The sequence below is a fragment of the Lichenostomus cassidix genome, chromosome 3 (genome assembly GCF_008360975.1).
Source record: "Lichenostomus cassidix isolate B80296 chromosome 3, HeHo_3.0, whole genome shotgun sequence".
NCBI lineage: Eukaryota > Metazoa > Chordata > Aves > Passeriformes > Meliphagidae > Lichenostomus > Lichenostomus cassidix.
Window position 1 is genome coordinate 47,179,384 of NC_139483.1, and position 16,008 is coordinate 47,195,391.

Below are 16,008 nucleotides of genomic sequence, written 5' to 3' on the forward strand. Positions count from 1 at the left end.
GTGATGGAGCTGAACAAAGACTCAACAACCTCAGTGCTAAGGAACTGATGGGTCTGATTGGGGTAGGCTAAGCATTCTTCTATGTTGTACTGAGTGGGATTACATGTCTGTTCTGCCATAGAATCCCAGGCTTTGGAAGGTGGTAACTGCCCAAGGCACCTGCCAAAATCTTCCCACACACCCTGCTGCCCAGATATTGACCACACCAGGTCACATTTGTCTGTCAACTCGCCAAGTTGTTTACCTTCACACTTAGATCAAGTTCCACCTATCCAGCAATGTCAGATAATAGGACCAAACAGCTTACAGTGATAATTCATTGTCAATATTTTAAAAAGTGCAAATTTAAATGCCAAAATCATTATTAATATTGGTTTTAGAAGGGAGGGCAGTCACAAAAAGATTCACAGCATTATGCATCCTGAAAGCTCTGTCATCCTATCCTAAATGAGTTTTCTTAGACGCGTAGAAAGAATAGACTTACTATCTGCAATGTCCTGGGTTGGCAGCAGAGAATCCAACCATACCTTCAGTGACAAGCATTCAAACTTTCAGGAGAATGTAGCAATGTTTTTAGGATTCCATGTGCTTCCATTGTTTCCCTGCTCTGTATGCTATTGGTTCATTTTGAAATACGCACTCTGCTGTACCTGAAAACCTACTGGTGTGTTCCCCCTGTCAATTTTCCCTTCCTCCTCCTGGGACTGGCTCTAAGAGAGACAGTCCCTCCCTTCCTTTCCCCTTAAAAGCCGGTGTCTGCGTCAGAGAGAGGTCTTCCATCTCTGCACTGCTAGCACTTGCTACCTGCCCTGTCTCCCTTCCTCCTTCTCCTTCCCTGCAACCCTTTCCCCCTACCCCAAATAAACCTCCCTGGCAGAACAGAGATGGAGTCCAGTTAGTTCTTTCGTCTCATTACGTTTTCTGCTAGAATTTCTGTGGCCAGAGACCCATGCCACGCTAAGCGCACTCCGGGGGCTGCCCGGCCCGGACTTGGTGGAGATACGCGCCCCAGGGACCTCGTTTTGTGAGGCCACCACCTCCTGATGCCCTCCCACAGAGAGAAACATCAGGAGAGATCACTCTACTGACACCTAAAATTTATAGTTCTAGAGCAGCCTATATAGTAATAATAATGGAGACCATAAAGTATCAGAAAGCCTACAGAAGCAAAGCATACATTGTCTGTTACTAAGTTCTGTACTGAGAAACAGCGTGTGCACCAATAAATCCCTTCCTTTATAAAGTTCCTCGTACTTTTACACACACCACTGAGTGTAGGAGTTTAAAAGAACAAATCGTGAAAGAGCATTCTAATTGCCAACTATTTATCTAAAAACTTGCCTTCTCCAACAACCTCAGAGTATCTCTTAAAATTGTTTATTTCATTTGCCTTTCATTTGCTTTGCATTACCCATACAGATGCTGAAAAGTCAGTTACATGCCTTCTCTTGATGCACAATCCCAGGGGATATATAGGAGATTCATCTATCTTGCAAGATTCTCATCAGACCTAATTGATGCTTATTAAGTAATATAAAACCCAGTGGCCTGCATAAACATAATTAGACACATGAGGTTGAGCATCCTCCTACATAATCTCTTCACATCAAATCTAATTTCTGCTAAAAGAGCTATCACCTGAACTCCCTTAAGAGCATAGTTCATTTTTAGCATAATTTTTGCCTCTGCTTACTCCAGTTCTACTCTAATATTTCTTTTTATACAAAAAGCCATGGTCAAGTTTTGCCTTCTTTCACTTTCATTATCAGTCCCTTTTAAGATTTATCATCATTATTTCATAGTTTAATAAATTTTGTCACTGATTCTCTACCACATCTCAACACTATCAATTTCAGAACATCTGCCAATCCACCTCAGGCAGGATTGTAACCGCCTCCATTTTAATTCTATCTTCTCTCCAGATTCAGAAAGAGGAATTCCCTTCTCACTAAAATAACAGACACCCACTTCCAGAAGGAAAGGAGACTGAACTTCAGATTAAACAGAAGTCAAATTTAATTCCCAGCTCTTTCTGATGGCATGAATTTAGTTAAACTAAGCTGTTCCTGTCTGCTTTGATAAACAGCAATATTGAGGATGTAGCAGGAAGAGAACTGTTTAGCCAGGTGCTCCTTTGCAAAAGCTTCCTCTTCACAGTGAATCAGAGCAGAGTATGGGGCTGATAATAAACCTGTGGGAAAACTAAAGGCTTTGTTTAGCTCATTATTGCAAAAAAAAAAAAAAATCTTGATTTCACATTCACTCCCACTTCCCTCAATTAAAAGAATGTTCTTAAAAGGCTCTTAGTTTTTTGCTTAGTTGGGTACTTGAATAAAAAAGACTAAATAGCACATCAAAGTAACGTTAATGTGTGCCTTGGTTCCTGTTTGTATATAGATGACCAAATTCATAGCACTGCAGTTTCACTGCAACTTATTCACAAGTTTGCTAGATTTGCCATTTTTTAAAATCACTTAATTAGGACAATTCAAAGAAAACTTTTCTTTTAGTTCTGCAAGCACATAAGAACATGTGCAAGTCCTGTTATAATTTTTATTTCAACCAGCTGTTGTGCACAATCCAGACTATGCAAAGCAATAACCAGCCTATCCAACTATTTACAGACCCTACAAAGGAGTATCCCATACTTAATTATCCAGCATGAAAGAAGGGTATGTGAAAATCTACCTGAAAAATACACAGTGATTTCCAAAGAAATTCCATTGTTAGCATTTATTAGGTGATCATTTCTGACAAGAAGCTCAGAACTACACTGTTGGACAAATTCTAAGACAAACAACTGCACTACCTGAACTGGTGTAATATTTGGTAAGAGCTTGAAGTCAAAATTTCAAGCTGAAATGTTCCACACATCCAAGGAGTACGGGATCAAGTGGTCTAATAGCAAACCAAGGTTTGTGGCTTAATGTAGGAGGCTTAATTTCTTTGGTTCTCTGGATAGACAGCATTAAGAGGGAGCATCAAAATCAGTGAACAATGAGACACAGCTACAGTAACAATACGCAAAGAAAGCACAGGCAATGGCCTAAAGCTGCAGGACATTTACTAAAACACCATGGATTCTGTCACTGAGACTAATTTTATTATATTCAGTTTCTTCTATTCACTGAAAACCCATACTTAATACACATCATTCCTGAAGCCTTCCACTATATTTTTCAATTGATACAAACTAAATGATGCATGTGAACCCCACTTGCACGATCTAGAACATACAATTTTCAATACAACCTTACTCTTTGTTTCATTTTAGTGCTGAGGGCTCTCCAAATGTGCTGTATCTTAGCTTCGCAACCTTCTAGAGATACAACCTCAACTCCAAAGAAATTGCAAACAAAGACTGCAACAAAAAATTGATGAGTGTGACTGATTGCTTTCAAACTATTCCTTAGGCCAGGTTAACTATATGATTTGTAGAAATCATAACTGTGGATTTTGAGGAGCAATACAGTCAGAGGAAGACAATACCATAGCACAGAGCAAAAGGAGAGGATCCCAATCACAACTATGACAGACACAAAGACTTTAGGGAAAGAATGTGACAAAAAAATCTGGTAAGATCAGATGACAAGAGAAGCTAAGTAGGTATGGAAACAACTGTCAAAGGTCTTGAATTAATTTAAATATTCCTTCAAGGAATGTTAAAATTACAAATGTGAAAGAAGCAGAATAAATAGAAGCATTAAAGGAGACATTATTAATCTAACAGAGAAGATAGAAATTACCCATCCTCATCATTTGAGCAAGGTTCATCAAGACAGTAAAACAGACATAAAGACATTGCAAAAATCTAGGTGAAAATCAAAGAAGGCTCAAAATAAGAATTATTACAAAAACAGAATTGTGGATAAAGTACATGATAGAACTAAAATTACCATATTTCAGTGAATACCTACAAATATAAACTCTAGTAGAACAAAGCAACCATCCTCATTTTGATAAAAACAGCTTTTTCTGTCCAACACACATCTGCATTGATACTCTGGTGATGTAAAAACGCACATGCATGCTCATTCAGCCATCAGCAAGTTTGATGTTTTAAAAACCAAACCAGCCTGCATAACATCAATGCCCCAGCTTTCAACAGCAAAGATCACAGTAAAGTGTATGACTGAGAATGCCAAGTTGTAATCATAAGACTGAAAAAAGTTCCAGTAATCAAAAACACTTGATAGTTTGGGGTTTCAAGTTATGAGGAGCCATCTTTAGTTAAACACATGAAATTTTGTCACACAGCACACTTCCAGATCACATTCTGAAACCAGAATTCTTCACTCTCTACTTCAGGTCTAAAAATCTGTCCATGAAACATTCCTCTAGAAAGTGCAAAAGCACAAAAGGACTAATGTCATACATCCATATAAGAGTTAGTACTTAACATTTACTTCTGCAAAAGCTATCACCACTGATCAAGTTGGCATAAGTCTTCATATTTCCTTTCTGAAACTCTGCTCTACCACCTTGCTACTTTTCACTCCTTAGACAAGTACATATGGAAATTACAGGTAGCCTAAGCTGCACAGCTCTGAAATCAAAGGCCTGCCAACAGGACAAGACAGAGAGGAAAGACAGAGAAATCACTCTCAGAGCCTTACCTTCCAATTAACAGGAACTCCCCAAGCACTCCCAGACGCCTCATGGCAATGAGGATCCCCCTCACTGTCATTCCCTCGCAGAAGCAAACCACCACTCTAGCCTTGGGTAACCTCTCTCGCAGCTTGCGGAGCAGGCGATCAAAGCTCTTTTCCCCAGCATTGCTGTAGATCTTGTCAGAGTGAGCAATGCAGAGACCCTCTTGGGCAGCCAACTCCTTGAAGGCTTCCATTCCACTTTCCCCATAATTTCCTGTTAAAAAAAAAGAAAAGAATAGGTTATATCATATAATCAATTGGACTGTGATAGGAAAGTGATAGCTTCCCCCCCCACCCCAAAATCAAGTAGCACAAAAAGAAAGAAGAGCAAAGGAGATCTGTCAAAGCGAACAAGCTCAGAGTTCAGTGCAGCAGCAAGATACCCATGTATCAGTAGGTCCTAACAGAACTGTGAACTGCAGGTTTCTTTCCTTAAATTGACTTAACCATGGATAGTAAAGGGGATATTAAACAAGGGATGGATAGGTAGAAAATGGGACAGATCAGTCAGTAAGAATGAAGATTTAATAACATTTCTATGGCAAAACCCACAATTGAGCTAGTTTAGGAAAACAGTCATAGGAAAGAGAAAAAAGGATTTAATTCCAAGCTGTCTGTATCACATGCAGTCCATGTTCACAAAAGTGAATGAAAGATGGATGCAAATTTAAAACATGCTGACCTGGTAACATTTTCAAAGTCACTTATATTAATTTGACCGAGCAGTGCTCACGACAGCTAAAATTTAGGTTTGATTTTGTCTCTCTTAGAGTAGGAGACTTTCTATCTGAAAGAACTTCATAAACAACTCTTTCCAAGACTGAAATATTTGAACGGTGTGGTCCAAACTATATACAAGCCATACAAAAACTGATTCTCAAATTCATTTCTATTTATACCCTTAGCAAGCCAAAACAACAGTTTTACAAAACTCAAACTGCCTTCCGCTATGCAAACAGGTGAAACCCCAAGTTTTCTTTGAATATTTTATGCCTGACATGAGCACAGGCCTTATGATGAACATCCATCATGCAAGAGGAACAGATGGATTTAAAAAAACAGATATATTAACAGTAACAAGAAACTGTTCCAAAAGAAAATCATTAATTTGATGTCATCCATATCCACAAGGTTTCCTTGATTTAATGAGAGAGTCAAATCAAATACGGTGATCAATTCTAGACCCAGACCGTCTCAAGCAAGGAGTGACTGAAGAGGTCCCTCTTCCCTATTTACAGCAACAGTTTGAAATAGCAAATTGCAAAGAGGAAGATTTCTGAATCAGCCTAAATTTCTTAAAAAAAAAGACAAACCAAAACTACTTCTCCTCAAAAGTATAGCCATCAGAAAGAAAATGTAGCAAGAGACAGTTCACACACTCTATATAAATCCAGTAGAAATAAGTGCATTTTGTCAGAGCCATGGAGCAGCTGCCACAGATCGACACTGTGCAGACACACTGTGACAGTCATTGTCATACTAAGTTGCAGAAAAACCTGACAGGTCTAGTGTCAAACACAAAACTGACGTTCCTGAGCCCTTTGCACTGAACTGCCCTAGTTTCTCATAAATTTGAAGCACAGCAGGATGGCCTCTTTTCTAGCCTGTGACTCAACATCATATTCAGCAATCAGGTCAATTCTCCTTTGTTTCTGCGAGCCAGACATACTCCAGAGCAGCAGTCCTGCATGGCCATGGGGAGGACAGAGGAAGATCTGTGCCTGGTGGAAACTCACCACCAAGAAGTCCACCCTGTAGGCTCAGCACTGCAGCCCCATCCCACAGCCCTGTACTTGGGTAGACACTGTTTCCTTGCCCTATGCTGAGAATGACACAGATGGAGGCATTTCTAAATATTTATAGGCCATGACCTGCAGCCACCCTGGGCTTTACTCCAAAGCAGTACAGTTTGAGCCGTAATTCTTTGATGACTTTCCTCAGGTCCCAGACTGAGGCAGGACAATCTCATCACTGACTTGCCATCAGCAAGCACATTATGCTTTGGAAGGATAAATTTCCCAGTTTCATGTGGAACTTCGTTGAACACAGACTCCTTTGAAACCAGGATTGTTCTTTAAGTCTTACCTTAATAGGCGCAGGAGACTATACTGAATCTTATTAGATGTTTAGGCAATGCATATTAAAAAAAATATATAGCAGGTTTCTTACCCAAATTTTAAGGTAGGATTTCGTCATACATTGGTACAACACTAATTCTGCTGTAGTCCAAGTTGATGATTTAAAGAAATACAAAATTAAATCCACTTGGAATGATTTTTCTCAGCTTTACTTTTGATGAAATAACAATTATCTCAAACATAGTCAAACTCGTACTAGCAGTACTACAGCCTACTGAAACATATGCTAAGAGAAAGACTGGTGTCTATCAATTCAGTAAGTGTGACAGAGAGTCTGGAAGGAAAAAAGCTAATTAAGATCAATAACAACAAGGACACAAGATGGAATAGGCAAAAAACAAGGCAGAAAATCAATGGCTGAAAATGACAAAAATCTGATCCTTATATGAATGTAGCATAACAGCTCTCCAGTAACAGCACAAAGAAATCAGATGTTGGACTGGAGTTTGCTCAGCTCACAAGAGCATTGAGTAAAGTAGGTTTCTGCAACACTCACAGACGAGACTTGGTGACCCGGGAGGTTCTCTTAAAATCTGTTTGCCATGATCCCAGAGCAAGACAACATGCTGCACATCTTTCCCCTCCAGGGGAAAGGATGAGGGAGGAAAAGAACGTGTGACATATGTTACATACATTGTTCAGTGCACTCAGCTACTGGGGTATGGACAATGTAAGGGTATGTATGGAATAGAAAACATCAATTAATTCTGTGCAACAGGCAAGAACACAGCCATCTGAACCAGTTTGTTGGGTACATCCATTTCAATCCACACACAGACAACATCTGAGAGGGGAAACATGTAATGAAAGAAATCTCTTTGTGATTGTAGCCAGTGAAGAGTTACATCAGGGCTCCAGGCTAGGATCTTTCTTTCCTTTGAAAGAGCCATTTAATAAAAGACCTAATCTTATCTGGAACTGCCTTATGCTACCAGGATCAGCTGTGAAAGGCAAACTAAAGTAATTATTATTGTGATTTTCTTTCTGATCTCTACCCAAAACTAGGTGAGCCAGTAACATACTTTGAGTCCCACAATACCTTCTGATTTTTTAACTTTTTTGAGGTCTGTTCAACATGTATCCTATTCAAAAAACCAGATATTTTCCTTATATGCTTTAAGCAGAGTCCGTACAGTTGTATAAAGGTAAATTCTAAACATATAATGGCTGCAATTTTACCAAGAGGATTTTCACAACACTTTTCTCTCACTGCCAAAACAAAGCTTTGCTTCACCACTGCAAAAATTCTAGACAAGGCCATTTCTGAGAGGGATCTGTGTATCTAAAGATGCTGCTGAGAGTTACATTGTTCTCACACATTGCATAATTCCATGCATATATAATGCATAATTCCATATGTTAAATATCTTAACAAAAACATTAGGATACTGTAGTAAAAATCAAAGATATTATCTTGATCAACAGAAGACATACAAAAGAAGAAACTAACAAAAAATTCAGCCTCATAAATTGCTCCTTTGAGCCAACAAGCATTACATTTGTGCTATATTGAAACTTGCACTCTTTGCTTGTATTAACACTTCAGTAGTATGGGGAGCAGAACCCATGAGCTCCATCTAAAAGGTTTATATTCTCTTTTTTTATTACAGCTGTTTGTTAAACTTGACCCCATTCTCTTTATCAAGAGAACCATTTGTTTTTCATTTATGAAATGGAGCAGAAACGGTTCAGCCATGAGGTGTTTATGAGAATCCTGGAGATTGTTTTCTTAAGGGATGTGTAGAATTTCTGTGTGTGTCTTCCCAAGCCACATAACAGTGTGTTGTGTTTTCAAGGAGCTTACAAACAAAACAATGTGTTCCTCATAATCTCTATTTTTGAATAAAATCACCCATCTATTTATTTGTGCAATAGCATAAGGAAATATGAATCATTCATATTTGTGCTAAACAGAACATTTCCTTGAAATATAGGCTAATCAGTGTTTAAAAAAAAACCTTAAAGACCATAATGCCAAAGAGGAAGACTGAGACTGCTCTTTCTTGCTCTGCTTTCAGTGTCAATTGGAAATACCAACTACATTGTTAAGACCCATTTAGAGAAAAACCTACAGAGACAACAAAACCCACAGTGGAGAACTCTGCCTGGAAGAATGCTCCACTGCACTGAAAAGGACAACATTTATGGAGCAAGAGTTACTTCATGTACCCGGGCCATGAGTAATCTCTTCAGGTCAGGTCACCTATTGCTCACCATTAGGGGTTTATGTGCTGCATTTATTCCTCTAAACCATGGGAACCACAACCTGGATCAAAAGTAAACACACAAAAAACCCCATATACTCTGCAAGCACACAGCAAAGGTAATGCCTCAAATACAATAACCACAAAATCCAGTTTCTCCACAGGGTACTACAGAGGCAAGTCATATTGCAAGTTCTCCTTTTCAAATAACAAGTGAGAACATATTTTTTGTCCTCTTCTTTCCTCTCTCAACATTATGATCTCTTACTGCACCTCTCCCAAGCCTGTAAATACATTGCTGGAGGTATGAAGTCTGTTTCCGTGTTCAGTATTGATTCACTGCAAGACATCTCTTTAATTCAGCTAATTAGCTGCTTTTTGGCAGACAAAATAAGATGAGAACAAGAGGACTGCATGACATAACAACAAGGAATAACTACTCAAAATCTTCACTGCTGTGAAGACTAATTATTTGGGAAGAGCAGAGCAAGGACATAATCTGATTATCAAGTTAGTTCCTGACATATTGCAATAAATAATTTGCAAAAACTAATGATAACATTAAATAAGACAGTAACTGTACAGTTGTCAAATACAAGTCTGAAAAGACTGCAAAGTTTTGGACCACTGAGCAGAGAATAAAAGGCAAAAAGAGCATCAGTCTTCTGTCATAATATGGTATTCTTCCCTATGCCACAGGAGCATCTTTAAATAGGGTCAGTAAACAAAGAAAAAAGAGTTTCATAATTTTAATGTATTTCTTATTAATTTAATAACTATATTAAATAATCGCATGTGTACTGTTCATTACAAACTAAAAAAGTTCAACCATCAGATTTAGACTAGTATGTTAATAGCAAGTTGGGAGCACATACATAATCAGTAATGTATCTGAAATGACACTGAATGAAGCCATCACTTTATAAGCTGTAGTAATTCAACCACTCACATCTATTTGTCAACATCTTTGATTGGGAGAGTTAAAAATAAAGGCCAAAGTCCATATTTATTACTTGAATATAGCAGACGAACACAAAAAAAAAAAAAAAGTATAAATGGATCTGCCAGCGTATGTTATTTTGGTCTATCCTAAGTATAAATGCCACGTTCATAGAAAGCAGCCCTGCTGGCACACAGCTTCCAGGGCCAGCAAACTGACACCATGCAGCCAGACTTCTTTTTCACTGGGAAAAGGGCAAGGATCCAACACTTCCATGTTTTCCCAGAATATCTTTATCAAGGCTATTGCACTGATGTCAGGAAGGGCTATATTTTACCAGTTATCAGATATTCCTAATAGGATTTGTTTTTTCCTTTTCAGTGAACTCTCTACACTTAATGTTGACTGCTGCTTAAAGCCTCTTACCACAAAATTTCTTTCCAGAGTTCAGATAGAAAATTATGTATTATCTCACCTCAGTTGTTTTTGAGGGACACCTTCAAAGCAGGTGAGTTAGGCTATGAGATGACAAACCCTAAAATAGTGGCCACTTTACAATAAGCAGAATTCTGTGTGGACATGGGCTCCAATTCTGTTATGAGTCAGGACAAAACAGCAGAAAAATATCCAAATTACAAACTTCCCTAGACTTAAAATCCCAGTCAAACTGCAAAGCTTAAAAGGAAAACCTCTACCACTCATTTCATTCTAAGTGGTTTGCAGAGGAAGGAGCAACCCAAAAACTGCTTTAAAAAGAATGCTGAAGAGGCTGTTTCAATTTCTCCAAGTACAGTGGCTTTAAAGAAGAGATAAACATGTCCTGCAAACATTGGCCCCTAAGGACAGTTTAATACAGGTTGAACATCACTGACACTAGAGGTTTTCCTGAAGATCTGATGGATTGGTCACTGCTTCATGTTGCTTACCCATCTCCTCAGTTCTAAAGTTGCTTTTAGCCTGCTACCAGCCATAGGTATCAAAAACTTATCATCATCACCTTGCCTTCCACACCAACCCATGGCTCTCTAGAAGTCAGCCTTTCCCTCACATTTCCCTAGTTGTTTTTCCCTGACATTATCAAAAGGGCATTGTATTGGATGGAGGCCTCACCATCCTTTAGCTATGGAGAAGAAAACTCTTTATTAGAAATTGAAACTGCACTGTAAACATTCCATCTTCACTTAAGCTTTGCAAAGTTTTCTGGATTCATCAGAGATTTCCAAGCAACTGCACTCTAGCCTTACAAAGGCCAGAGGATATGTTAAATGAATGAACTGAGTCATCTTTGGTACAGTACAGATCTCAGCCATCTGTGCTTGCAGCCTGTTTTCTTCAGGCCCTTCTAGAAATGCAGAAAGTGAGCTGCTAAAGCCAGACTAGTCTTTTTTTCATTTTTTTTCTTAAGCAAAATGGAGTACAAGGGTAAAAATAAAAAAAAAGAAGCCGAAACGGTGAATTAGATTATTATTACAGCCTTTAAACAATACACTATGCCTAACATAATTAGAGAAATGAGATTATATTTCAAATGAGAAAACTCACACAGCTTTATTAAATGCTAGGTTACCTTTTGTCATTAATTACAAAGTATGCACATGTTGTCAACAGCTCACCATAGTGATGTGTTACCTTAGTGAAGAAGACACAGAAAAAGGTAAAACTCTGACACTCAGTAAAGTGGTTGTATTTAAGCCTTCATCCTGAAAGCAGCAGGTGCAATATCTTGAACCACTGATTGATATTCTTGTCAGAAATACAGCCACAGGTGAAGTCAGTCTGAAGTAATAAGACTACTAGAGCTAAATGACACTTCCCTAATAAGGCAAATGCCAAAATGTGATATCACGCCATTTTTTCCCCTAAGTGTATTCAAAGCATACACTCAGTGATTGATTATTATGTATCTAATGAGGAGTTTGAGAGGTTTATATTCTAATGAAACTATTTCAGCTCCAAACCTAGCTGACACACAGTACTTGTAATAAATTTTCTTGCTGAATTTCATCTTTCTGTTCATGACTTATCAGCAAGGAGCTTCCAGTTTTCTTCAGAAAATATTAAAATTAATCTAGTAATGCCTAACATTAACTGTTGGTTGGTTGGTTGGTTCTCTTGGTTGGCATTGCTTGAAAAAGGTCTCACATATTTTTTTATGTTTCTTGATGAGTCTGGGGAAAGTAAATGTAAGAATAAAACTTCAACTCCTATAATAATCTATTTTTGGTTTAGGCTTGCTGTGAATATTATAGTTAGTAAAATCATTTACCAAAACAGTTATAGCAAGGATACCCAGAAGTGACACCAAAGTCAGAGAACAATATTTCTTTCTTTTTTTTTCTTTTTCCTTTTTTTTTTTTAATATGAGCAGACATTTCAAGAAGAAGGAAAGACTATACCCTCAGTTCTGCTCATACTTTGGCAGTTTTGCAATTAGGTTAGCTCACATTCAAGCACAAGATTTAAAACCTTGAGAAAAGAAAATCATGCATACAAGTACCCCACTGGGAGGGTTTGAACATAATGGAATTATTGAAAACTGAAAAACATATTTTTACTGGTTATCTGGTTTCTGAACCTGAGGACATACAACAATCAGTTTCTGACCTTTCCCTATAATTTTTGTGAGTTAAAGATGGCTATTTTATTTTAGTGACTCAAGATACTCACAAATTATATGTTTTCATGGGCCGACACTTGGATGGCCAAACCTCATGAAATGCTCTGTAAAGAGTCAGCAATACTATGACCACTTCCCAATAACCTGCATTGTCAATGGCTTCAGGAGGTATCTGGAAAGTATGTGAGTTATATTGCATATGAAATAACATCTCAGTAATAAATCTTAGTCTTTTGTCTAAAAAACTATACCTAATCCTGTCTTATCCATCGTAAGAGAATGTGTTCATCTAATTTGAACAAATCCTGCAGTTTTTTGAAAATCAGAAGATAAACTTTTTGATGTATGCTTTATCAAATCCCTGAATACTGCATACTTATTATTCAGAAGAATATTATAACATTTTAGAAGTAAATGCAGTTTAATTTAAATATGTTTAAGAAAAATAGTGACTGCTTTGCTTTACATGTCCATTAAAGGTTTTGATGAAAGTTAATATAATTTCCTAACATTATCTGAAATAAATTCAAAACAAAAACCAAATTCAAATCCTACTTTTGAAAGGTTCTCTCAGTAATAAAGTTGAAGGGAGATATGCATACTAGCATTTCCAATTGAGATCATAACTGCAAGGATTAACACAATATGAATGTTTGAGTTGCACAATGTTAACTGTCATGTCTGCTGCTGAATGGTGAAACATTTGAATTGCCTTTTCCCAAAGACTGCTGTAGTATCTGCATAGGAAAAGGTGGCTTAATGTTGAGAATCCAAGAAGAGCTAGTACAGGAAATTAATGTAAAAGCTGAATTACCACAAGTAAAGAACAAATTGGTAGTTTACTTTACATAGCTCCCACAGAGGAGCAGGCTTGAGAGCTACAAAAAAAAAAGGCTAAATGCAAGTAGGAGAAAGTGCTAAGCCTTCCTGCAGCATTGCTGATGAGGTTCTTAAAGCACAGTGCATGCTTGAGGAGATGGAGCAGTGCTGCCACATGGGCCTGTAAGATTGCTTGTTGGAGGGAAAAACAGAAGGAACCTTTGCCAGGTGAAGAAATGGGAAAAAAGACAATTCGTGGAGAAAGATGAAAATACTGCAGTTTTTACCAAGCGTTGCAGGCTTTGAAGTTTTGCCTCCTCCACAGCCCTGTGGCTTACAGATAGCTCCTGAGAAATGGTTTCTGGGTACTCATGAGCTGTGCGGGCATCCAGAAGGTCCCAGCAGCCTTCTGTTCCCAGCTCAAAACAATCTGAACCCAAGCATGTCATTCCATCATGGACTCAGCTGCTCTGCCCTCACACAAATGTTCTGGAAAGACGTGCTGAAGGCAAAGGCGCTGAGGCCTCTTCCAAAGGCCCACAGAACAGCTGCAGGCCCTGTGTGTGCCAGGGCAGCCAGACAGGCCCTGCTTGCTCCCACCGCCTCATCTTTGCCCACATTGCGCCTCTGAATGCCAAAGCCCTCAGAGAAACTGAGCACCCAGGCTCTCCAGGAACATTGTTAAATACTGCCAAAGCAGGCTGTGAGGTGACAGTGTGTGAGGCAGATTTCGGTGGCTTGATGGCCCCAACTTTGGCACTTCACTGATGGTGAAGCAGCAAAGATTTTGGCCTTGACAGTGGGCAAAGTGCAGCATCGACATGGCTGGCTCTGATCTCACAGCTCAGAGCCAGGAAAACACATCTGCTGCTGTGCAGATGTGCTCTTCTTGGCAAAAACATTTTGGGGGAGTCCTCAGGCAGCCTGTGTGGTTGCTGCAGCACTGGGAAACAGCACAGCCCCCATGTGCTGGGAGTTTTGATGAAGGTATTCATCAAGGAGCCATTTTCAGTGTGTCCAATGTTTCTGCCCTGACTGAATCAACAAACAATTGACATAGATGCCTCTTGATCTTATGACAACGTGTGTAGTAGGCCTGATCTGCACACTGAAATATTCCATATATTTCTCTCCAGCAACAAATCTATTTCTGACCAAGAGGAATACAGCAGTTCAACAGATGTACTTCTACCACTGGAAGTGTCAGAAAATCCATCCCTAAAGCTCTGACTGGGAACCATGGGGGTTTATTAGAGACTTAAAAATCATAATTGATTTAAACACTATTAAGATCACAGAAGGGCTTTAGGCAAACTGTATTAAGAAGCTGCTACCATCAAAGTCCACCCACTTAACATCACCGTCACCAGCACACCACCCCATATATGCCTCCTGGATTTTGGGAATCTGGACTGTGAGTTCAGTCACCTGATGGGAACTTGAGACAAAATAAGGGTGGCACTATTGTTCAATTATCTCAGGTCTAAGGAGAAGTAAACAAGGCTGAAGGAGAAGAATGTATCCACAAGGAAGGCCAAGCTAAAAATCAGCTGTGACTGGGTTTGGGGCAGAGAGGCTATAATCCACAAACTCATTTGCTGAAGCCAGGTTTGCTCTTGCTCCCCACCAACTGATGAGGATTAGGAGAGTTTTTGTGCATATTATGGCAAAACCTCTGGTACAGAGGTGTTGGACACCCATAACCAGAGGCTGCCAGCCAGATAAGGAGCAGACCCTGCAGAGAATCCTCTCTCACACAAACTGGCTCAGTCAATAAACTCGCCCAACCGCTGGGAATGTCACATTCACACAGGATAATCATGTTAGAGGCAGCTGTCATGTCTTAAAAAAGGTCATAAAGTGACAAAGACACTCAAAGTGCCCCACAGACTCATTTGTAAGTGTTGCAACAGATCCAGAGTGTGTTGCGAACAACAGCATAAAACTCCCCAGCGTAGGAGAGGTGCTTAGCACGTTCCCACAAATACCTGAACATACTTTAATCCATTGAACTCTATGTTTTGTGGGACCCCCACCACCAAGAAGACCAGAAGAAGAGGACAAATGGTACACTGCTGAATCCACAACAGTGGTGAATATCTTTCTCCTTCATCTCCCCATCACTTTTTTTCTCTCTCCCCCATGTTCCTTTTCCTTTTCCTATTTCTTTCTCTCTCTCTCTAGTCCAAAACCACAAGACGCTACAAATTTCATTTTGGCATTGTATAACCTGACATCACTAACATGCCTCTGGTATGAAATAACATAATGTTCTGTGACAAGATGTAAGCAACAATGAGTGAGAAGATACTGAATCTTTCAGATGCATAGAATGTTTTTGGGTCAAATATCATTGGCTTCTTGCATCTAATCCAAATATAAATGAGTGAATTGGTGCTGATACCAAAACACATGTGAGATCAAAAAATGAGCAACTTTCCAGTTTCTATTTTATTGGACACTTTATAATTCCTTTATTTGTCTCTTTCTTTTGGGTTTTTTTTCCTCAGGAAAAAAAAAAACCTCACTTTCTCCTTTAATTAATGTAATTACCATTAAGCTGCAGAAACACAAATTGATATTAAGCAGAGCTGTTAAGTTGCCCAAGTGTTAAAAGAGAAGAAAACCAAAAAACCAG

At 38.9% G+C, this 16,008-nt stretch overlaps 1 protein-coding gene across 4 annotated transcripts in view; it reads right to left on the reverse strand.

Annotated features, from left to right (window-relative positions):
- GRM1 (glutamate metabotropic receptor 1) overlaps positions 1-16,008 on the reverse strand; it is a 195,238-nt gene that overhangs the window by 149,234 nt on the left and 29,996 nt on the right. For all 4 annotated transcript variants that reach the window (XM_085055617.1, XM_085055616.1, XM_085055619.1 and 1 more), the window contains one exon: positions 4,617-4,866. In XM_085055617.1, the coding sequence (XP_084911743.1) occupies positions 4,617-4,866 (250 nt within the window). The remainder of the gene's footprint in view (positions 1-4,616; positions 4,867-16,008) is intronic.